Source organism: Aspergillus foveolatus (genome assembly GCF_047715535.1).
Source record: "Aspergillus foveolatus strain CBS 279.81 unplaced genomic scaffold BDW70scaffold_6, whole genome shotgun sequence".
Taxonomy (NCBI): domain Eukaryota; kingdom Fungi; phylum Ascomycota; class Eurotiomycetes; order Eurotiales; family Aspergillaceae; genus Aspergillus; species Aspergillus foveolatus.
In genome coordinates this window covers 23,653-45,907 of record NW_027396070.1, presented here as the reverse complement: position 1 = coordinate 45,907, position 22,255 = coordinate 23,653, and the positions used below count along the sequence as shown (strand labels likewise).

The following is a 22,255-nucleotide window of genomic DNA, read 5'->3' as shown; positions in this document are numbered from 1 at the left end:
CTCCAGGATGGCCAGTCACGCTGAGCCGACCCGGCTCTTCCTCTTTGGGGACCAGACCCATGACTTTGTTGCAGATTTGCGAGATCTTCTCAGTATTCGCAACAATCCAATTCTAGTGGCCTTCCTTGAACAGTCGCACTATGTTATACGTACCCAGATGATCCGGGAGTTGCCACCGAAAGAGCACAAGCAAGCTCGGACTGCGTCCTTAGCAGAGTTACTCCAGAAATATGTCGATCGAAAGCTGCCGTCTGCTTTCCAGACTGCCCTCTCCTGCATTACTCAGATCGGGTTGTTTATGCGTCAATTTGATGACCCTCGTGTTCCTTACCCACACGCTAACGATAGCTATGTCTTGGGAGTCTGCACAGGATCTCTTGCGGCAGCCGCCATCAGTTGCAGTACTTCTCTATCTGATCTTTTACCCATTGCTGTCCAGACCGTCCTCGTCGCCTTTCGGCTTGGCCTTTGGGCGCAGAAAGTGCGCGACAACCTTGAAATATTCGAATCCAACCAAACACATCCCTGGTCGGCAGTGTGTCATGTTCCACCAGAGGAGGTGGCCATTGCCATTGACAAGTTCAGCCATGAACAGGTCCGTATCCCTGCATATCGTGCGCAAAGGTCTCACTACTGATTGACCCCTGGATAGGCGCTGTCGAACACGCGCAGACCTTGGATTACGGCAACATCAGCCAAGACTACGACAGTAAGCGCAAGCCCTGATATCTTGAGCCAGTTGGCTAGTCAAGCACCCTTCACGAATAGCAAATTGTGGAGGGAGATTCCAATCTACGTTCCTGCGCACAACAACCATCTGTTCTCCTCAAGGGACATCGACGACATCCTGGCGACCACGAATGAGAACCTCTGGTCCACCTTCGGCGCCAAAATACCGTTCCTGTCCTCCGTCACTGGAAAACTGGCTTGGGTCCGAAATTACCGTGACCTCCTACATCTAGCCCTCTCGCAATGCCTTATTAAACCTATAAGATGGGACGTCGTTGAGACAGAAGTGCCGCGACTTTTTAAAGACCGGGACGGTCTCGATACGCTGACGATTGTAGCCTTCACAACCGTGCTCTCTAAAAGTTTGTCCAATGCTCTCGCTGCCGAAGGAATAAAGCCAGTGGAACCTCGGAGCTCGATAAACAAGATCCCGGAGCGATATAACCATCGTCCCGGGTCTGACAGAGGCAAACTGGCAATTGTGTCCATGTCTGGTCGGTTTCCCGAGGCCCCTTCTACCGATTCATTCTGGGATCTGCTTTACAAAGGCCTCGACGTTTGCAAAGAGGTCCCCCTGCGTCGATGGGATGTAAAGACCCACGTTGACCCGAGCGGCAAAGCCCGCAACAAAGGGGCCACACGTTGGGGTTGCTGGCTTGACTTTGCTGGTGAATTTGACCCACGCTTCTTTAGCATCTCGCCCAAGGAGGCGCCGCAGATGGATCCGGCGCAGAGGATGGCATTGATGTCAACTTACGAAGCCATGGAGCGAGGAGGCATCGTGCCAGACACGACACCGTCAACTCAACGTAACCGCATCGGAGTGTTCCACGGCGTTACCAGTAATGACTGGATGGAAACAAATACCGCACAAAATATAGACACCTACTTCATCACGGGCGGAAACAGAGGGTTCATTCCTGGTCGGATCAATTTTTGCTTTGAATTCTCAGGGCCCAGCTATAGTAATGACACTGCGTGTTCCTCCAGTCTGGCAGCTATTCATCTCGCATGTAACTCCCTGTGGCGTGGTGACTGCGATACTGCGGTAGCTGGGGGCACGAACATGATCTTTACCCCTGATGGACATACTGGCCTGGATAAGGGGTTTTTCCTTTCTCGAACAGGCAACTGCAAGGCGTTTGACGATGCGGCAGATGGCTATTGCCGTGCGGAAGGAGTCGGTACTGTCTTCATCAAACGGCTTGAGGATGCATTAGCAGACAATGATCCTATTCTGGCGACCATCCTCGACATCAAAACCAACCACTCGGCCATGTCGGACTCGATGACGCGGCCGTTCAAGCCTGCGCAGATTGACAATATGTCGGCCGTATTGAGTACAGCCGGCATCAGCCCGCTTGACCTTAGCTATATCGAAATGCACGGTACCGGGACGCAGGTGGGTGACGCTGTTGAGATGGAGTCGGTTCTGAGTCTCTTTGCTCCGGACGAGACATTTCGACCCCGAAACAAGCCGTTGTACGTGGGATCGGCCAAAGCGAACATTGGCCATGGAGAAGGAGTCTCCGGCGTCACCAGTCTCATCAAAGTCCTATTGATGATGAAACACGACACCATTCCTCCTCACTGTGGCATTAAACCCGGGAGCCGAATCAACCGCAACTATCCAGACCTTCCTGCCCGCAATGTGCATATAGCTTTTGAGCCAAAACCGTGGCCTCGGACAGATACCCCTCGACGTGTGCTCATCAACAACTTTAGTGCCGCTGGAGGGAATACCGCTGTCCTGGTTGAGGACGCTCCTATTCGTGATCCGGTAGCTGCATCGGATCCCCGAACTAGTCACATTGTTACTGTTTCTGGCCACGTTGGGAAGTCTCTGAAGTTGAACTTGGAGAAATTGCGGGATCATTTGATGAAGCGGCCGGAAATCAATCCTGCGGAACTCTCATATACAACCACTGCTCGCCGATGGCACCATCTTCACCGGGTGGGTATAACAGGAGCTAACACTATCGAAATCTTGCGCAATGTAGAAAGCGCTATAGCAAGAGGGGATGGAGTCAACCGCCCCGCAACGAAGCCGAAAATAGTCATTGCATGTAGTGGGCAAGGCACCCAGTACACAGGGATGGGCTGGCAGCTATACAACAGTTATCCGACTTTCCGGTCTGACCTGGAGCGATTTGATCAATTGGCCAGGAGCTATGGGTTTCCCAGCTTCCTTGACGTCTACACCTCTAAGCCGGTCGGCGACAGCATGGAAGACCTCCTCCCTGTTGTTGTCCAATTGGCCCTGGTGAGTCTTGAGATGGCTTTGGGAAACCTTCTGGGCTCCTTCGGCCTGAAACCAAGTGCGGTCGTTGGCCATAGCCTTGGCGAATACGCCGCACTATACATCGGCGGCGTTCTTTCAGCTGCCGATACGTTGTACTTGGTCGGGATGAGAGCGAAGCTGCTTCAAGAACGCTGTCATCGAGGCACCCACGCGATGCTCGCCGTTCGGACATCACCGGCCGCGCTGTCTGAGGTACTGGCGGATTCCAATTGTGAAGTAGCCTGCTATAATGGCCCTAACGACACTGTAGTGAGTGGGCCACTCAAGGAGGTTATGAGCCTTCAGCATTCCCTGTCCGCGAAGGGTATCAAAGGCACTTTATTGAAGCTGCCATTTGCCTTCCATTCTGCTCAGGTCCAGCCTATTCTTGAAGAGTTTAAGAACGTTGCTCGTGGCGTGACATTCCACAGGCCCCAGATACCAGTATTGTCTCCTCTTTTGGTAAAACTGATTGACGAAGAGGGCACCGTGGACCCAGTTTACCTCGCCCGCCATTGCCGGGAGCCGGTCAAGATGGTGTCGGTCCTTGAACATGCTCGCGATCAGCAAATCATCACAGATCGCACGATTGTCATTGACGTTGGACCCAAGGCATTGATGGCTGGAATGATCAAGACGACACTTGATAAGGATACCAGTTCGGCTTTGCCAATTCTGGGACCCAGTCTGGACGTTTGGAAAAGCCTGACTAATGTCCTAGGCACGTTGTATTCGCGAGGGTTGGATATTAACTGGGTTGCTTATCACGAGCCGTTTGGGTCTGCGAAGAAAGTCATCGAACTGCCTTCTTACGGATGGGACCTGAAAGATTACTTCATCCCATACAAGGGCGAGTGGTGTTTGCACCGCCACGAAATTCATTGCAGCTGCGCGACTCCGGGGAAGGAGACTGCAACGAGCGACTACCACCTTCCTTCAGATGACCAGGTCGCAGCTAAGAGGCCTTCAAAACAAGATGAAAGCAAGGAAGCATATCCCGAGATAGCCGCCACTACAACAGTGCACCGCGTAGTGGAAGAGAAGACTGAGCCACTTGGGGCTACTCTGGTAGTAGAGACCGATATCTCACGCCCGGACGTGAACCAGATTGCTCAAGGTCACCTGGTGGATGGAATACCGCTGTGCACCCCGTCGGTATACGCAGATATCGCCCTTCATGTTGGGAGGTACTCCATGAACCGCCTTCGGGCAAGTCACCCCGGCGCCATGGACGGTGTTGTCGACGTTGCCGACATGGTTATCGACAAGGCCCTCATTCCTCATGGCAAATCGCCACAGCTGCTTCGGACAACGCTGACCATGACATGGCCGCCCAAGGCTGCAGCTACCACACGCTTCGCGAAAATCAAGTTTGCTACCTACTTCGCCGATGGCAAGCTGGATACTGAGCACGCGACCTGCACGGTTCGGTTCACAAGCGAGGCGCCGCTCAAGTCATTGAAGAAGAAAGTGCCCGAATATAAGGAACGAATAAAGCAATTAAGAGAGGGTCTTTGTCAGGGCCAGTTCATTCGATATACGACCAAGAGCGGATACAAGTTAATGAGCAGCATGGCTAGTTTCCATCCAGACTACAAGCTCCTGAACCGCCTGATTCTCAACGAGGCGGACAATGAAGCGGTCTCGACAATGGATTTCTCCGCAGCCAAAAGCGAGGGCACATTCGCTGCGCACCCGGCATATGTTGATGCCATTACTCAGGTCGGTGGCTTCGTTATGAATGCCAACGACAATACGGATATCCAACAGGAAGTGTTTGTGAACCATGGATGGGACTCATTCCAGCTTTACCAGCCGCTCGTCAAGGGCAAGACTTATGAAGTCTATGCGCAGATGACAGAGGACGAGAAAGGAGATCTTGTTCATGGCGATACCATTGTGCTGGACGGTGATGTTGTTGTTGCATTCTTTAAAGGGCTCTCGGTAAGGCTGTTTCACCCATAGTAGACCCAGCTAATGTCGTGATAGCTCCGCCGTGTCCCGCGAAGGGGCCTTCGAATGGTCTTGAAGCAGGCGTCCGAGAAAGCCGCTCGCCTACATGGGGATAAACCAGCCGCAAAAGCCCAGTCGTCACAGCGTGCCGTTCTTACACCAAATTACCAATCGGCAGCAGCAGAACCGCAGGCATCAAAGGTGGCTTACACAACACCATCAACCCTGCCTACGGCAGGAAAACCAGTGGTGGCTGCGAGAGACCTACCGCGAGAAGACGATGCTAAAGTCAAGGCCGTTCTGAGAGTTACCTCTGAGGAGAGTGGTGTCGCGTTGGAAGAGCTCACAGATGATACCAATTTTGCCGATATCGGGATAGATTCTCTTAGCTCTATGGTCATTGGTAGCAGGCTACGTGAGGACCTTGGCCTTGACCTTGGAGCCGAATTCTCCTTGTTTATCGACTGCCCGACTGTCAGATCCCTCAAATCGCTGCTCTCTGGATCAGCGGCAGGTGTAAAGGAGGACAAGGATGAGCAGGAGCCTGGTCAGCAAGCAGAGACGGCGGCGCCAGCACAACTAGATTTACGCATCGGGGATGCCGCGCCCAACAAGGTTAGAGATGGCAACATCGAGCCGCTCGACCTTGGGAATGAAATCTTTAACAGCGCGCTCAAGATTGTTTCGGAAGAGAGCGGGGTGGCGCTCGATGAGCTGGGCACTGAGACTGTCTTTGCTGACATCGGCATCGATTCGCTGAGCTCCATGGTGATAACGAGCCGCTTCCGTGAAGACCTTGGGATGTCTCTGGACTCGTCGTTCAATCTATTTGAGGAAGTGCCCACAGTCGCACGCCTACAAAAGTTCTTTGGCACCGCAAGCGGAAGCACGACCGGTTCCTCAGGCTCGGGCAGCTCTGAGGACGACGAGACCGATAGCATCCCATCGACTCCGGAGGAGTATACTACCACAGAAGCCCGGGTCCCTGAATGCCGCCCGACTACTTCGGTCGTTCTCCAGGGTCTTCCCCAGATGGCAAAACAGATCCTCTTCATGCTCCCGGACGGCGGCGGCTCAGCATCCTCGTACCTCACCATCCCCCGTCTCCACGCCGATGTAGCCATCGTCGGGCTGAACTGCCCCTATGCACGGGACCCCGAAAACATGAACTGCACCCACCAGTCCATGATCCAGAGCTTCTGTAACGAAATCAAACGTCGGCAGCCAGAAGGCCCATATCATCTCGGCGGCTGGTCCTCCGGCGGCGCCTTCGCCTATGTGACAGCCGAAGCTCTTGTCAATGCAGGCAACGAAGTCCACTCGCTAATTATAATCGACGCACCTGTCCCGCAAGTGATGGAAAAACTCCCCACCTCGTTCTACGAGTACTGCAACAACCTCGGTCTCTTCGCCAACCAGCCCGGTGGCACAACAGACGGCACCGCGCAGCCCCCGCCATACCTAATCCCGCATTTCCAGGCCACTGTCGACGTGATGCTCGACTACCGTGTTGCGCCGCTGAAAACCAACCGCATGCCCAAGGTAGGTATAATCTGGGCGTCTGACACGGTGATGGACGAGGACAACGCGCCCAAAATGAAAGGGATGCACTTTATGGTGCAGAAACGGAAGGATTTTGGGCCGGATGGGTGGGATGTGGTTTGTCCAGGGGCGGAGTTTGATATTGTGCGCGCTAAGGGGGCGAATCATTTTACGCTGATGGTATGTCTTCTGCTCCTGTTGTTTGTGAGCTGTGGTTGCTAACAGATTGTTGACGGCGCAGACGAAGGAGCATGTATATTTGGTTCGGGAACTTATTGACCGTGTGATGGGATGATTAATTATTCCGTACGATCGTAGTATCAGACTGAATATGACTGGATAATCGATCATAATTTTTAAAGGTTCTCAGGTATTCTGTGTCCAGTGCACAGAAATGGATGAAAGGGATAAGCCATCACATTTGAACCGAGTGTTAGTAATTGCTTACCCACCTCTCACTTGATCATGAAAAGCTCTAAGATTCATTAGGGACTTGGAAATTCTCTGGTACATATCAGTAACCGGGGCCGTGGTAAGCTTAACATTGAATGGTCCGTGGACAGTGCAGCGTGGCTGGCTGGAGGCGCCTTGATGCTCGCCAAACGAGGTGCACTGACTCCTGCACCTTGTATAGTAGCGCCAGCAGCGCCAAGGGCCTCTAGCACGGCTCCTTGATGTCATGCCCGTTGTTCTACCGGAGTCAAAAGGTTGGGTCGTCAGTAGGGCAAGATCCTTGGTTGGAACCCTGGTCGTAGATGCCGTATGTACAGCAGCCAGACGTTGGACCGTCAATGGACTAAAAAGCACGGATGTTCTGGTCCCAGTTCCAGGTATAAGTAGCTTGCATGCCGCATATATCGGGACAAGCAGGGATCTCACGCCCTTGACTGGGGTCTATTTGTCTGAGCCGCCGATTGCACCACACTGAACCACCGGATTTTCGTCTGGGCGTCGAACGTTTTGCCTCAGCCGCATAGATATTCTTGGACCTAAGTGCTTGTGGGAAAGTGCGACGCAGGAATGCTTACGTACCATAAACCTCTAAAGGTAAGTACTTAGTGGGAGCAGAAGCTCCATGACTCGTCAGCCTGATTTGCTCAGCTCCTTCTGGAAGTCCTCGGCCCAGTGGCTGGGTTTGGCTGGCTTATTTCACCATATCCTCGATTCATCCGGTGACTACGTATTGCTCTTACTCTCGTTGAGACGGTTCATCCCAGGTAAGTGCCTGGATCCAAACATCACTTTGCAGGTCGGCCGGGTAGGCATCGCGCTACTACTTGGCCAGTGAATACTCCTCAACAATGACGAGCCGATATAACGACCGGCAATCCATTTTAGTCAAAAGACGAGTCATCGCAATACTTGACGTGCACATCCACCTTGCAAAAGGACCTAAGGGAGCCCTAAGATAGTCGCTAAATGCGCTAGTTGCTGTGAGGATTCCTGGTGAAGTTCAAGTTAATGATATGCGAAAATCATCTCTATTGTAGGAGAGGAGAATAGACCGATCGTAACCCCCTGCTCTCGTTAAATCTGATGGCTTGTCTATCTGCCGAGCACCTCAATTGTGTGGGATATGATTTAAACAATTAAGCAAGAATCTATACCATTCTTTCGGCCTGTTGAGGTAGACTTAGAATGTGTATACACTTTTTGCCAAAGTTATGCCTTGGTCAGGCGCTGTGACGTAATGGCGCGCCAGCCACAATTTTTGAATAGGCAGCTAATTCTAGTTCCAGCCTCGATACCCTGTTTATGTTACTCAAGACAGGCTTCCATTATCAGATACTGCCAGGGAAATCCAAGTGCGCCACCGACCCCTGATCGGAGTCGGCTGCGTCTGTTTGCTGAACTGGGGACTCGCATACCAACCGGACGATTTCCACACACCAATACCCCTCTCGCTTCATGCAAGTTTCGAGCCACCCCTTAACGCCTCAGTGTCAACCCAATGAGCGTCTATCGACCCATTAAGGCGCTGGCTAATGCATCGCGGCCGTGCGTACACGAGGCGAACATCAGCTGTGTCATCCGATGGCTGGGAGTCGCAGGTCGTTCCTGGGGTCCTTTGCGAAGCCAAACGTACGTTAGTACAGCTGTTCGAAGCTATGCAAGCCACATTGCAGATCGAACTGCGACGGACCGGTTGCAGCGAGTCCATGAACTGTCCCTCCAATTCTCCCAGCGGCCCATGAACGGCAACGCTTCCGTGCAGTACACGCGGTACGACGAAAGTGCCGACCCTGATATGCGTGACAAGCAAGCCCCGTCCCAGGTCCAGAGCCAAACGAAGTTAGAAATCGCCCAGAGATATGGCCTGACCACTCGCGATCTACGGGTTTTTGATCTCCCTTCCGCTGGATTTCCGCATGTCCTGGTTCGGGAACATGCAATTTTGGTCCACTTATTTGATTTACGATTGCTGATTGAGTGTGACCATGTCTTGCTTTTCCATCTGGCTAGTAAATCGGTTGAAGCTGGGAGTGCGAGCTCCAACAGCAATGGTGACGGCGATGGAAGTGAATTCGGCATTGGTAGCAGTGTCTCGCAGGTTTTCAGCCACAACCTCGAGCGAAAGCTTCTAGGTAGCACCAACAGTACAGCCCAGCCTTATGAACTACGGGTGCTCGAAGCGGCGCTTGCCTCAGCGACGTCTGTCCTCGAAGCGGAGTACAGCCTTACCGCCGACGAAGTCTCCCAAGTCCTCCGGAAGACACACCAGGACGCGCCCGTCATATCAGACAAGGAAAAGGAATACGAGTCGCTTATCCACACCCTCCTTCGCCTTTCTCGTCGTCTTGCGAGTATTGATCAAGCCGCTCGGCAAGTTCGCACACTGACTTCCGAGGTCCTCGCCGAGGATGAAGATATGGCGAATATGTACCTCACCGATAAAGCTCAGGGAAAGCCACACCTTCCGTCCGACCATCAGGACGTCGAGTACCTTTTCGAAGCCTACTTTAAAGCCTCCGACACCATTGTGCAGGAGGCCACGCGGATGATGGGGAATATCACACGCACGGAAGAAACGATCCGTGCTGCGTTAAGCGTGCGTCGCAACCAGATCATGGTTCTTGAGGCGCGGATTGAGATCTTGATGCTTGCCCTTGCAGGCGGGACGCTGGTGGCAGGATGGTATGGCATGAATGTTGTCAATGGGAGCGAGGAAAACAGTACGGCCTTTGGGGCGATTGTTGTCGGCAGTCTCATGGGCGTTGGGCTCATCACCTGGGGCGGACTACGGCGGCTGAAGAGAATTAGTAAAATACGGGTTTAATCGATGATCTGATGTGCTGATAATGGGGGTGTGAGTGGGCTTGGAATTGAACTGAAGCCCGCATGTCTTAATATAGTAAATATCTAGGCTATTTGTTTATATGCATTTATTTGTCTCACGACTCGGTTGTTCTACTGCTGAAGAGGTATTATTGCAAATGTATACTATATATCTTCAAGATTTGCAAACTTGTGGTTTAATCCTTATCCCAAGAAGCCCAATGGCATGAATAACCAAGGGGTTCAAATATAAATGAAGCAGTATTTTTTTAAAACTCTACGGTTTTTGGATGGTCACAGATGGTAGCCTTGCCCAGAGCTGTATAAATGGACCCTCAATTCCGCTAGAGCTGTTGAGCTTTCTAGTTTTGCTAGTTTAGATATTCATAGATGGTCCCATATCGTAGTTCTCAAGGACATTCTGGTCTGCCGGCAGCGCAGTCATGTTCCTCAGCGTCACGGTTACCGTACCGGCCAATTCTACACCATGGCAAAGCGAAGAGACGATCCCTGCTTTCTAGAGGGCGGCCCGCCGTCTCTGGAACACTGAACCATACCCAAATGCCGCCCACAATAGTGGCGGCACCAAAGCACCAGAATGTGCCCTTTGGGCCAATGCCCCCGTTTCCCACAGGAAGGAGCATATTCGGTACTGCTATCAAGTTACTGTACTGGTTGGCAAAGTAGAGAGAGGGTCATGGTCATTGAAGTAGCCAGAGCACGGATAGCAGAGGGAATAGCTCTGCTGTCAGCAGATACTGCATCGAGTTCCAACCAAGTGCCCATCCAAATCCAGATACACAGATCACTGCAATTGCTCCTTTGCCAACACCCTCTTTGCTGGTTGGAGCTTGAAGCCATCCCTCACGCCCATTTCTGGAACTGTCCGTAGCACAATCATAAGAATTGCATTCAACAGTGTACACCGGGGATACAAACCGCGGTCAGCAGCCTGCGCACTACTGGGTTTCCACACGCGAGTGTTTTTTTCGCGGGTTGTGTATGTAATTGGTCGTCTCTAAGGAGACGGTCATCACCGTCTGTTGTTCCAGGGTTTCGATTCGAACATTCGGCTTGGCTGTTGAACACTTGTGAAGCAGCAAAACTGTAAATAATTGAGTTGCTCTTTTCTCTCCGTTGTAGAACTCCTTGGAGGCACATACTCCAACGGGACAATCAACAGCTTCTTTACGTCCTACGGCCAGCAACACTGTAACACCCTCCTAGAATGACTCCCGTGCGTTGAAAGCTTGGGTAGACCTGACACCTACTGCAGGTGGCCTACTTCATCCATATCGTCGCGTCTCCTCACTGTGCTTAGGTTTCTATAGTTTGGTAGACCTCGACCTGGAGAGAACTCTGCATTGACACGAACAATTACTGCGCTTTTTCTTCTTCTTTATCAGTATCAGTAATTAAGACATAACTAATCTCGCCTTAAAGGTAGCTGGTTACATATTTGAGTTTGCCGGGAATAGGAGACTTTATAAGAACAATCGAGTGTTCTCGTAAACTGTAAAAACTATCCCTTTCCCATAGCCAGTCTTCCAAGGCGCTTTGTGCTACCACGCCAATAGCTTTTCATCCCGTGAACAGAAATTTTTCTCGCAATGACTGCAAAGGTTTCGGTGACACCCAAGGCTTGTGGCTGAGTCTTGACCGAGTCAAATGGCTGTGTCGTGTAGACTGTTATTATTCCCGTGATGAAAGTTGTGAGGGTAGTCTGCTGTACACAGTACGCGCCGCTAATTTGCTTGGGATTGTGGCAGCACCCTATGCGAACGCCAGATATCGAGGCCTGCGTCATGTTTGAAGGAAGAAATCCCTTGTATAAATTAACGACGACTTGGCGCCTGATGATCGGGCGGACAGCATCCACAACGCCATTCAGACTCTTCTTTCTGCTCTTCAAGTTGTCAATAAGTGCTGTTTGGTGCGCTCTGATCGAGCAACTGCAACTATACTCTCGATAATACCAGCACACAATCCTGCGAGGATATCTCGTCGGAGACAAGCTAACTATCGCTTAAATCGCACTCCGTCCTCGCCAATATTTGCTAGTACGAAGGGCTATACCCTGTGTACAGAGTGCGCAGACCTTGTATAGAGATAACCTGCGCAATAGCTCGCAGAAGGTACTGCTATCGAAATTGCCGCAAAGCTGAACACTCGTCTTGGCAAATGCAAAGCGTTGTGACGAAACCTTCTGCTGCATGGTTTACAGACCTTTGCACCGGCCAGTGTTCCAAGATGGCCCGTTGTGCAACAGGGGAGGAAGAATATCGAGCTTACAGTACTCTTTCTCGAGAGATATTTTACCAAGGATAATACTATCCACCTCGGTTATATTCAGCTAACAGCTGATTGATTTCCCAGTTCTCATTGAACCCGGTGTAAATCTTCTGATACTGGAGTTACAATGGAACACGAGGCCCCGTGAATGATCGTAATAGATGAGAGGCAAAAGACACAAGCAAACGATCAGTCATTGCAATCAGGGAAGCCTGAATGATTACAGGTTGTTTCCGTCCTGGTAGTGTCGCGAACCGGTGCTTCTGCTCCAGTTGCAGGCAATTGAACAGGTTAATTAGAGACGCTTCCTGCCACTTTCATTTATGAAAATTATCTATCTTTCTTAATGATGGAATCCTGTTATCAGTTACAGGTTGTAAACAGGTATAAGGAGTTGGTGAAAACTGACAGTAGATTATGGCGAATAGAACAACTAAATATCTATGAAGAATTACGGTTATGATAATTTTGATACCACTTGTGTGGTCCGTTTGGCCCCAGAAATCTGCTAAACAAAAATAGAAAAAAAAAATAAGAAAGATGAAGCAAGGTTAAGGGACAGTGCACTCTCCAACTATAACCTGCTTGGTATGGCTATCTGAACTTGCAACTCGCCATCATGTTGCCGGCTCCACCTTCCCAGCTTTGGCAGCAGCGGTGGATGCCTGGCCAGCTCTCTGACCAGAACAGTGCCAGAAATCAAACCACTGTACCGGGGTATGTGGAGTAGTACAGTTCATCCATCATTTCCCAACACAGTCAATCCCAACGATGGTTGGCCCACGGCGAGGCCACGAGCTGTGCGTTCGGGCGTCCACCTTCAGACCGCTAGAGGGAAGCTGATGCCACATATCACCTTGGTAGAGAGATAAAGCGAGATAAAGACCATTACTGAGTGGCAGAACCAGTTCGACTTGACCAGGGCCAGCTGCTTGGTCGATGATTTGTCGACATGCCATTTTTCACAGCATTGTGCTATTTTGCCGATTTGTTTTGGCGGCAATGAGCATAGGCGGCCTCATCGTATTCACGAATGGTGCAGATAAATGCTTCCCGGTCCTGCAAAACTCGAGCTTTACCTTGAACTTGAGGAATGCGCACATGTGATTAGGATCAACAGAAGATGTTCTGGACGGACCCGTCTGCAGAGCTAACGGCTGACATGAACATGCCCAATCTAACTATGTTAGAGTCCTCGTCCAACTCCTGTGCAATGTCCGTTTATGCCAAAACAAGGCGCATGATGAGCTGCAAACCTATGTGACCCATCCTAAAGACCTCTATATTTTCCTGGATTTGCAGCTGACATAGAGACTAGTCCGCGAGTATCCCTCAACAAAAGTATCTTGAAGAATTACTCCTGCAGAATAACTTTGAGGAGCTAGGATATACAAATATAATTTATAGACTTGTTGGAACAGTGACTGCGGCTCGAAGACTGTCACAGGATGAGCTGCATCCAAATATTGGACAACCGAGGCTAGCATTTAGCGTATTGCCAAGCCGTGGATCGGTAGGTGCAGAAATAAATAAAGGGAAAGAGTGCGTGCTACAAGAGAGAGGATTGATTCCGTCCAATCTCCCTGCTACAATAACGCTCTATCATCATGGAAACAGGCACAACTTTCCAGCTCCCCCCGTCTCCAGCCCCGCAGCTGCTTCTCTTCTCTTTACCCTTCCTCGTCCTTTCCGAGCACAGAATGCGGTCCTATGGCGGCACGGTAATTTTCAAGATGCTATCCTCTGCTGCCTTCCTGGTGGGCCCCTTGCTCACCACATCGAGTGGATGGTCGCCCTACCGGCGCGCTATCACCGTCGGTCTCCTCTTCTCTCTGATCGGCGACTACTTTCTCCTACCAAATCACAAGGATTTCCCACAAGAACAATCACAAAAAGATGTTACCGGCAAGAGAGACCAGAACCAAGATATCTCAATTTCCTTTCAAGCTGGCGTTGTTGCATTTGCCGCCGCCCATATTGCCTATATCTATGCTTTTCTGCAGACAGCGCAAACAATAGGCTGGCCAACATTTATCACCACCTTTGCGGCAACAATCGTTTTTGCAAAATGGCTCGGTGTGATCTATCCGCCTACATCTTCGTCACTAGCGAGCAATTTCCTCGGCCTGAGAATCTCGCGAGACATGAAACCCCTTGTCGTGATCTATGCACTGATCATAAGCTCGATGTTTGCGGTTGCTACTTCTGTATCCAACTCTTTTGAGATATCCCAACGAGCGGCTGGCGCTGCAATGTTTGTGGTCAGTGATGTCTTTGTTGCTGCCAGTGCGTTTGGGACCACGTCTGTTGGCAGCCGAGGGTTGGTGAGGATCGCCGTTGGTTACGGTTTGTATTTCTGGGGGCAAATGGTTATTGCAGGTACCGTGGAGGGGCAGTGATTCGCATTAATAACGCTTGCCTCGCTGTTGATAGCCCCTACGGTAGTGTCAATATGCGGTCTGCGCGTGTCTCCAAAGATGGTACAAGGCTCTTCAACAATCGATTGTATGAAAATATCTTGGGGGAGGTTTTACTTCATTCCCAGTCTATTTAGACTGGTGCCGGGCTACAATCGCAATGCTGAAGTATATAGTGGATGAATTCGCAGACATTTGGCAAAACAAGTAAACCAAGAAGTAGTTACCCAGGTCGACGTTCGCTTTATATATGTCCGCATAGCTGGATAGGGTGATTTTATATTTTCAATGAGGCCCTCTCTAAAAATGCAACACACTGCTGGAGTGGACTTTAAACTATATCGGGCACTAAATCTAGTGTAAGGAACCATTTTCATTCTGGCTAAAGCTCTAGTTTGCTGAGCTTGCGACGTTACCCAATCCTCGAGGCCATGATTCTGTTTGTTCAGGCTCCTGACGTTGCATTGACCGAACCCAGAGCTTGAGCGCAGATCAGATATACTGTAAGTCTTGGGTTTATGTGTAAGTTCTGCCTATGCCCATTGACTGAAAGCTGCAAAATCAGGAAAAAAACATTGGCTGGAAATGGAGTTGATATCAAATCGATATCGTTGTTTACTGCATAGCGACGTTTGGTTCCTCCCATATTCCGGCACGTACCTGTTGTCTGTATATTGTTCTTGGCTGCCGGCATATTACAGAGGCAAGTCCAGGCGATAATAATGAATAATGTTGGGCTGGGGGATCACTTAGATTCTCTAAGCTGGCCACTCCACCATTGGTTATCTCGGCAGAGATGGCAATCCTTAGGCGACTATATTAGGACTCGACGGTGAAAAGCCTGCAGTATCTGTGTAGATCGATTCTATGGTGGTGGCTGACCGACTTCGCCGCTTACAGGAGGGGTCGCGCATGGTCAGCCATATCCGCCATGATCATATTACTGAAGACGTTGGATGTCCTCACGCAGCGCCCGGGTATCACGAGAAAGCTAGCTATATAGATGCGATATGGCAAGACCAGAGGATTGGATCTTTGGATCTTATCATATTGACGTTCCTGGTCTAGGAAAATATGCTTACCGGACACATACTCTATACCTAGGGATCCTAACCCGAACTGCACATTAGCAAGTCTACTATAGAGGGCTGATATGCAACTGACGACAGTATGTTGCACGACCTATGCCTAACCATGCCTATCGCGTACAGGTATGATTCCTGCTGCCTACCGGTATATAAGCTACTGATTGGGAATAGTTTTGAATTAGCCAAAACAGCAAGGCGAATACCTCTTGACCAGCGCTCAGGCTAAATATGGGGCGACCAAGATTTTTATCATACCATTGTGTTAGTGGTAGTAGAATGGGTATAGTGTAGAACAGGTTGATTGGATTCATTACGGGAATGCTTGCAGATCTGGAATAGGACGGGTCCTTTTCTGACGAACAACGACTACCAGGATAGCGCGGAGCCATCAGCTTATAAGTATTCCCTTTGTTGAGCTAGCCGAGCGAAGAGCAGTGCATGATGCGGCTGGTCGAATCAAGGTAAACTGCCAATGCAAGCTTTTAAAGGCACCTTTTCTCACACAGAATCGCTGTGCCCATCCCACCCTATGCGATCCACCAGCAGTCTTCACGAACGTTTATTCTGAAGCTCCCACTCATAGGAAGCAAGCAGGAAAGGACCAACACCACGGGTGTCATTCGGAACCACTGGAATACTCACATAGTACTGATACTGGTGTCAGCTCTTTCATTTCCAGATCAACACTGTTAGGGAAGATTGCTTACCTCGAAGGACGCATCGCTATTGAGCGATCCGACCTGAACAGTCCCTTCATAAGTCAGGGTTCCATTCCGATGTTTCGTGACAAAATCGTCAATCAAATGTCTGTACGCCCTTGCCGCTGGTCTCGAAAACGTCCTCTCGTCAAGATAACCCCTCCGCAGGCCGGCGAGCCAGCCATAAGTGAACATGGCGGCCGCAGAGCTCTCGAAGTAGTTCCCTTCGGCGCCAACATACTGCTTGCTCAGGATCAGATACCAACCGTCTGTCTCCCTGTCCTGGGCGCGAAGTATTGCTTTGGCGAGCCTCTTGTAGTATCCTAAGAGTCGCTTGTATCCGGGTAGGTCCTTGGGATAGATATCCAGGATTTCGATCAAGGAGACAAAGTACCACCCAACAGCACGGTTCCAGACAAGAGGCGAAGCTCCTGTAACCGGGTCCGCCCAGACTGCGGTCTTGCTCTCATCAAACCCATGAACGAGCAGCCCGGTGCCGCCGGGATCCCTTGTCACGGCTTCAATCTTATCCCACTGCAAGACAATATCCTCCCATGCAGTTATATTCTTCGCGTCAAAGAGCTTCGTCCACTTCGCGTAAAACACATCCGCCATAAAGATGCCGTCCAGCCACATCTGATGCGGATAGTTCGGCTGCCGGTGCCAGAAACCCCCCGTTTCCGTGCGGGGGTGCCGGTCGAGCATTGCGCGAATGCGGTTTGCGGCCAGACGGTACTTCTCCTCGCCCGTGCGCTCGTACCAGTACAGGATGTTGTTTCCGATGCGGTAGTCGTCGAGCGAGTAGTACGTCTCGTTGAAGTCGACGATGCTGCCATCGGGGGCAACGACCACGTCGTCAATCTGCGAGCGGTACCATTCAAGCAAGGTCTCGTTGCCGTAGAGCGAGTACGCGGCTTCATAGCCTTCGTAAATTGTGGCGCGGCCATACCAATAGGCGCCTTCTTGTTCCCGGTTGTTGAGGATCCAGGAATCAGCCATCCATGACAGGTATGAGCGAGCTGCGGCCGGAGCCACCAGGAGAAAGAAAGTAGAGAGCCTCATGATGGGCTACTGCGATGCCCACGATGCAATTGATCAGCAGAATTCACCTTCCGTAGAGGAGTGCGAACTGCGTTTTATAATCCCATACAACATATTACCAGACGCGATGAGACCCTATCCGAGGTAAACAAGATAAACCATACGAGGACACTGTCCTTTGGGCGGGGACGCGATGAAATTGTCCGGGACAAGCTGGACAAGACAAGACGGCAAGTTGGATTCACACGAATAGGCACAGGTAGACTCCAACAGGATTCGCATCTTGGCAACTCTGGGCAATTCTGCATCTGATGAAGACGATCCGTCACTGCCCGGTTACAATGGAGGCCAGTGATTCTAACCGGTAAATTCTCCCCGGATACGATGGCTGTCGACAGGAATTTCTCCGGCGCGGCGTGTCCCAGGGGCTTGGCCCTCCACTCTAGTGCAGGCCAAGAGCTTATGAAAAGCGGAGGAGAAAACACTGTAGGACTGTTTCACTGAGTGTGAGCGGCCTTTCTAGGATTCTATTATATACTGTAGCCCCTGTCCGGTAGTTACCCTAGAATCGGCACGCCAAAAATTCTGGTTCCCATCATCATGATCACCACCATATGCAGGGGTCCTCCCTCGTAACTGTTACCTCATAGGAAATAAACTAGACTTCTTTTGACGTATTATTTTCAAGGAGTTTTGGTATTCTTCCACATATCCGTTGCGACCCTTGTTCGATTTACATGGCACATTCAGATTGTGATTTAATCTTCAGAAGGATATATAATTATTTCTTGGTTCTGCCAGTCTTGCTGGAGACCTGAAGTAATCTCGCACAGTTGTATAAATATGTGTAGAACATCACTTTAGGTCCGAGGTTCTCTAGCTACAACAAAACGCTGACCGCTGGAGATCGACCTATTGAGGGCTTGGATTTGTACTGAAAAAAATTGCCCTCGCCTCCTGCATTGTCGCCGGCGCTCTTGATTGAGGTCTTGTCCAGAAGTCACCGCGGATGCCGCCTTGCTTGATGCGCTCTTCCACGCTGGCTAGAGCATACTTAAAGTTGTTCCGGAGAGCTGATTGCAATTTCTTGGGAATAAAATACGGCACAAGGAACATGAGGTGATACTCGCAGAAGAGGAAATTGAGCTGCGTGTCGAACCCCATCTAGTACGTATCATCAGCTAATGTCAACTTGTAGAGGAAGGAAATCTCACCCATTTATGGACCTCACCATTTTCCACTCAGCTCAGAGTCGCTTCAGGTCACTGATAACATCGAACCTCACCATTACGAACCTGTTATCGGCCCAAAAATCAGCATCAGTCTTGCAAAAGAGAGAAAGGGCCCAGACCATTTGCTAAGATCGATTGCCTGTCCCGCCTTTGCAAACATGTCAGTCTTATTGTTGAAGCTGTAGATGTGCTCCGTAATCAGCTTCTGCTGCTCCTGAAGAACCTTCTCTGAGAACGCGTGGTTGAGCAACCGGCGGAAACGAGCATGATATGTCCCGGCAGTGTTCATGATATTCTGCGGCCAATTCTTGCTCTGCAGAACTCGCTTCGAGTGTCGAGGCCCCTGCGCGCTATCGGGGGCGTTCTCGTGAAGCTCAGCTCGTTCGTGCCAATGCGGACAATTTCACCATATTTGACATGGACTTTGACTGTGTTCTGAGGCAGAGGGGCGGTACATTGCGAATAGTCCTGCTTGGTGCGAGCTTTACTCTCAGGCGGTTTAGGGTTAGATAAATTCACCTTGGCATTGCTGATTCTGCAATAAAGCGGCCCCGGAATAATGGCCAGCGGACGAGGAAACTGCTGTAAAAGGCAGCCTGACCATGTACACTAATCAGGCAATGGCAATGTAGCGCATATTTAACAAAGAGTCCGCATCTTCTAATAACTGGTAGTCACTGGTGCAGCACTTCAGAAGCAATGTGCAATGGTGCTAAGAGCGTAGGAGCAGTGGTAAGCTTGTAACGAACAAAACGTTGACAACTTAACGTCGAAGGATTTTCAGAAACCCGGCAGCATATTATGGGATTCTACAGACCTACCACAAGAAGAGGATTGCTTTTGTGGGATGCAGCTCGCAGTTGGCGCGAGGCAGGATACATGCGTCGTCATACGCCAACAGGCCTAGGTGGGTTTTGACCTCAACATAAACTGCGAGCAGCAGATATCAGGTTAACGGGTTCCGGAAAACGAATATGTGCAGCTCTTGGCGACTTCGCACTGTATGCTGCATTTTATGAGCATTCGAGATGGGGTAAACGCCGTTGGTGGGCTAGTATCAATGTTTCTAGAATCCAGTCTTTCCATGAGAGGCTATGCCGTTAAGAAGTAAATGGAGTTTGTTTTCTCATATTATTTTACTCTGAGAAGCAATACTCATTGAATTGGTTTCGAGAAATATCAATTATTATTCATTAGAGTACAGCTCAGGAAAAGGGAATAAGTGGAGTTGACTTGTTCTAATGGACAGCAGTATACAACTTGATGATTTCTCGTCTATAACATAGTAAAGAATATAAGGAGAAAACCCCGACTTTTACACGCCACAGCTCACTCTTCAACCAGGGGCATGTCTGGAAATAGCACGCAGCTGTCGCCCAAAACACCAGAAGAGGCCAATTGTAGGATAGCATGCGAAACTCTGGCTTGCCAACGTTGTTGTGGGCATTGAGAAATTTTTAGATACAGTCAACAACCTTTGGTTGAAGATGAGACAAATGAGAGAGTCAATGGCAATAGAGAGGTAGTCCAGGCCACCAATGCTGGGGATTTCATGATGAACGAGAGTTCAGATCTCTGGGAGGTGGCAAACATGATGTACGTTATGCCGAAGAGGTATGCTATATTGATGGCCATGCAGAAACGATAGGTTGGGTGAAAACATGATGATCGGCCTCTCGAAGGCATTGAGTAACTCATAAGCGAGCGTCTGTCCTTCTCTAATGTATGGAGGTTTTCGTTGCCGGTCTCTCCAGCGAGACGGTCGCGGCGGATGCAGAGGAGCGTGGGCGCGTGATATTCGCGTAGCCAGATGAGCCCAACAACCTGAATTCCAACAGCAGCAGCAGAGGTCGCCCAGAAAACCCAGCGCCATGTTGAGAACTGCACAATAAAGCCGCCGCGATAGGTCCCACCAAGGATCCAAGAAAGATTCCCATGGCCTTGACTGCGCACCTCACCGCGCCTCCGCCAATTGCTAGTGGCACTGCCACCAATTCCGGCCAGAGATCGAAACATAAAACGCTCGGCCTTGTTCCTTGCGAACCCACGCCCTGGGTTCCAGGCGATATACGTTGCTTATCTGCAGCACCCGGACGCGGCCATATAGCTCGAAGCAGGAGCAAAGAATATGAGGCCGATAGCATATGCAAGGATAAAGATAGTCATATAAAGGCACACCTCAATATCCCTATGCATGTCAAGGGCCCTCCCAAGGCCGTGCATGGCGGGGGCAATTATCGATGACGATCCGGGGGAGTAAAGACGAACAGGGACACTGCTCTAGTATTCTTCCATCTCAGGCCCTTTGGCCAGCGCAGGTTCTGGGATCGCTTGGTCCGCTTCATGCGACGAGACTCGGGTGTCTGTGTCTTTTTGGCTGTCCATTGATGACTCGGTTGTTTCGAGGTCTCCCATGTCAAAGAGGCGGGCTTCATTCATCCTTCCAAGGTATAGCTTCATGACCGGAGCGGAAACGGGGAATGGTTGTCTCTTCCCTGCTGGTGTTTACGTCTTGTCGGAGAACTTCGTTCTCTTCCACTCGTGCCGTCAGCAACCAATCGCAGGCTGCAAATTTGCTTCAGGCCCGGGCCGCTCTTCATGGGCCGGCCCGTCAGCCAATGCCAATTCGCCATTGCTTTGGGTGCAGTGAGGTTCTAATTGGCTCGTTTGGTGTCCTAGTAACAAATGAGCTTAGAGATGTATTTCGGTCGTCGACCGGGCTTGCGGTGGGATGCAGAACAGCATCGACATGCCCGAGTGAGATGGTTTTTTCAAGTCCCAAGCCGGACTCCGCTGCTCTCAAGGGTGCCAGGTCGCGAGGCTGAGTGAGCTGACTCGAGGCCAAAGACCAGGTCCCGTCTCAGTATGCAGGGTGCACAGCTCTGTTGATGGTTACTAGGAATTCAGGACGGAAGGATGGCTTGAGAGCAAGAACGCATACGCCCGCAGGAGCGGCCGTAGCCAGGGCCGTTACGCCGAATATGCTGTTCAGTGAGGGCTTCCGCTGAGGGATGCTTGATCAGCCTCCGCCCCATCTACGGCTGCATTACGTGACTCCTCCAGCGAATCCCATGATCTCGCCACTACTAAGAGGCTGTTATAGTTGTACAAGTGGCTTTTTTCTCCGTTAAAGGCTTGATACAGGGTGGTACACCGAGCAGTCTGCCTTTTCTGTTCTTTATTAGACCCGCCGGCTTGCTTAGCTGGGAACATTGTGCGCGACCTCCATCTCCCCAGAACCGTACACGCTGAAGGATTGTTCACCCTGACATGCAGCTGCACTATCTGCGTTACCCCCTCTCGCAGGTCGGTACAATGTAACGTACCATGTTTGCAGTGCAGGTTACTCGGGCTGAGGGCAAGGCTCCTGGCTCTTTTCAGTGCCACAATGCCATGTTAGCTATGGTTCGATGTAATCATTTGCCCTGACGTATATTATGTGGGGCCAAAAACAGGGATTTATACGACAGACCCCTGTAGGTGACGCGAACGGTTTGACACACCAGTTCCAGGCCCAACAACCCCAGATCCCCGCTCGGAGACTTCCGTCAGAATCTGATACCTCTCTTTCCCATCGTATAATCCGCATGGATCAGCCGCAGCAAGAGGACCAGAATGCCGTAGATACTAACGTTCCTCTCATCCTGGACCGTGTCGTACAATGAGCACGGCCAGTCGCACGCAATTGTGGCGCCGTTGACCAGGA

At 50.6% G+C, this 22,255-nt stretch overlaps 8 protein-coding genes across 8 annotated transcripts; 5 read left to right on the top strand and 3 right to left on the bottom strand.

The window, feature by feature from the left end:
- Positions 1 to 7: 7 nt before the first annotated feature.
- BDW70DRAFT_156658 (putative sterigmatocystin biosynthesis polyketide synthase) lies at positions 8 to 6,800 on the top strand (the record flags this gene model as incomplete). Its single annotated transcript, XM_073740227.1, has 4 exons — positions 8 to 595; positions 653 to 4,954; positions 5,000 to 6,685; positions 6,747 to 6,800. 4 exons carry the CDS (start codon positions 8 to 10, stop codon positions 6,798 to 6,800), a joined length of 6,630 nt encoding a protein of 2,209 aa, XP_073599303.1.
- A 1,489-nt stretch (positions 6,801 to 8,289) lies between these two features.
- Positions 8,290 to 9,982, top strand: BDW70DRAFT_129232 (CorA family magnesium transporter). Its single transcript, XM_073735578.1, has one exon. It carries the CDS (start codon positions 8,457 to 8,459, stop codon positions 9,780 to 9,782), a length of 1,326 nt encoding a protein of 441 aa, XP_073599302.1. The 5' UTR covers positions 8,290 to 8,456; the 3' UTR covers positions 9,783 to 9,982.
- Positions 9,983 to 12,996: 3,014 nt separating this feature from the next.
- On the top strand, positions 12,997 to 13,225 carry BDW70DRAFT_129231 (uncharacterized protein). Its single transcript, XM_073735577.1, has one exon. The coding sequence runs from the start codon at positions 13,013 to 13,015 to the stop codon at positions 13,178 to 13,180; it is 168 nt and encodes a 55-aa protein (XP_073599301.1). The 5' UTR covers positions 12,997 to 13,012; the 3' UTR covers positions 13,181 to 13,225.
- A 455-nt stretch (positions 13,226 to 13,680) lies between these two features.
- BDW70DRAFT_156656 (lysoplasmalogenase) lies at positions 13,681 to 14,472 on the top strand (the record flags this gene model as incomplete). Its single annotated transcript, XM_073740226.1, has 1 exon — positions 13,681 to 14,472. One exon carries the CDS (start codon positions 13,681 to 13,683, stop codon positions 14,470 to 14,472), a length of 792 nt encoding a protein of 263 aa, XP_073599300.1.
- Positions 14,473 to 16,127: 1,655 nt separating this feature from the next.
- Positions 16,128 to 17,338, bottom strand: BDW70DRAFT_147683 (glycoside hydrolase family 88/105 protein; the record flags this gene model as incomplete). Its single annotated transcript, XM_073738754.1, has 2 exons — positions 16,128 to 16,226; positions 16,286 to 17,338. 2 exons carry the CDS (start codon positions 17,336 to 17,338, stop codon positions 16,128 to 16,130), a joined length of 1,152 nt encoding a protein of 383 aa, XP_073599299.1.
- A 1,225-nt stretch (positions 17,339 to 18,563) lies between these two features.
- On the bottom strand, positions 18,564 to 19,430 carry BDW70DRAFT_147682 (uncharacterized protein; the record flags this gene model as incomplete). Its single annotated transcript, XM_073738753.1, has 4 exons — positions 18,564 to 18,612; positions 18,669 to 18,913; positions 18,949 to 19,017; positions 19,371 to 19,430. 4 exons carry the CDS (start codon positions 19,428 to 19,430, stop codon positions 18,564 to 18,566), a joined length of 423 nt encoding a protein of 140 aa, XP_073599298.1.
- A 325-nt stretch (positions 19,431 to 19,755) lies between these two features.
- BDW70DRAFT_100817 (uncharacterized protein) lies at positions 19,756 to 20,797 on the bottom strand. Its single transcript, XM_073734281.1, has one exon. It carries the CDS (start codon positions 20,563 to 20,565, stop codon positions 20,017 to 20,019), a length of 549 nt encoding a protein of 182 aa, XP_073599297.1. The 5' UTR covers positions 20,566 to 20,797; the 3' UTR covers positions 19,756 to 20,016.
- A 79-nt stretch (positions 20,798 to 20,876) lies between these two features.
- BDW70DRAFT_129226 (uncharacterized protein) lies at positions 20,877 to 21,511 on the top strand. The gene has a single exon (XM_073735576.1). The coding sequence runs from the start codon at positions 21,030 to 21,032 to the stop codon at positions 21,372 to 21,374; it is 345 nt and encodes a 114-aa protein (XP_073599296.1). The 5' UTR covers positions 20,877 to 21,029; the 3' UTR covers positions 21,375 to 21,511.
- The last annotated feature ends 744 nt before the right edge of the window (positions 21,512 to 22,255 follow it).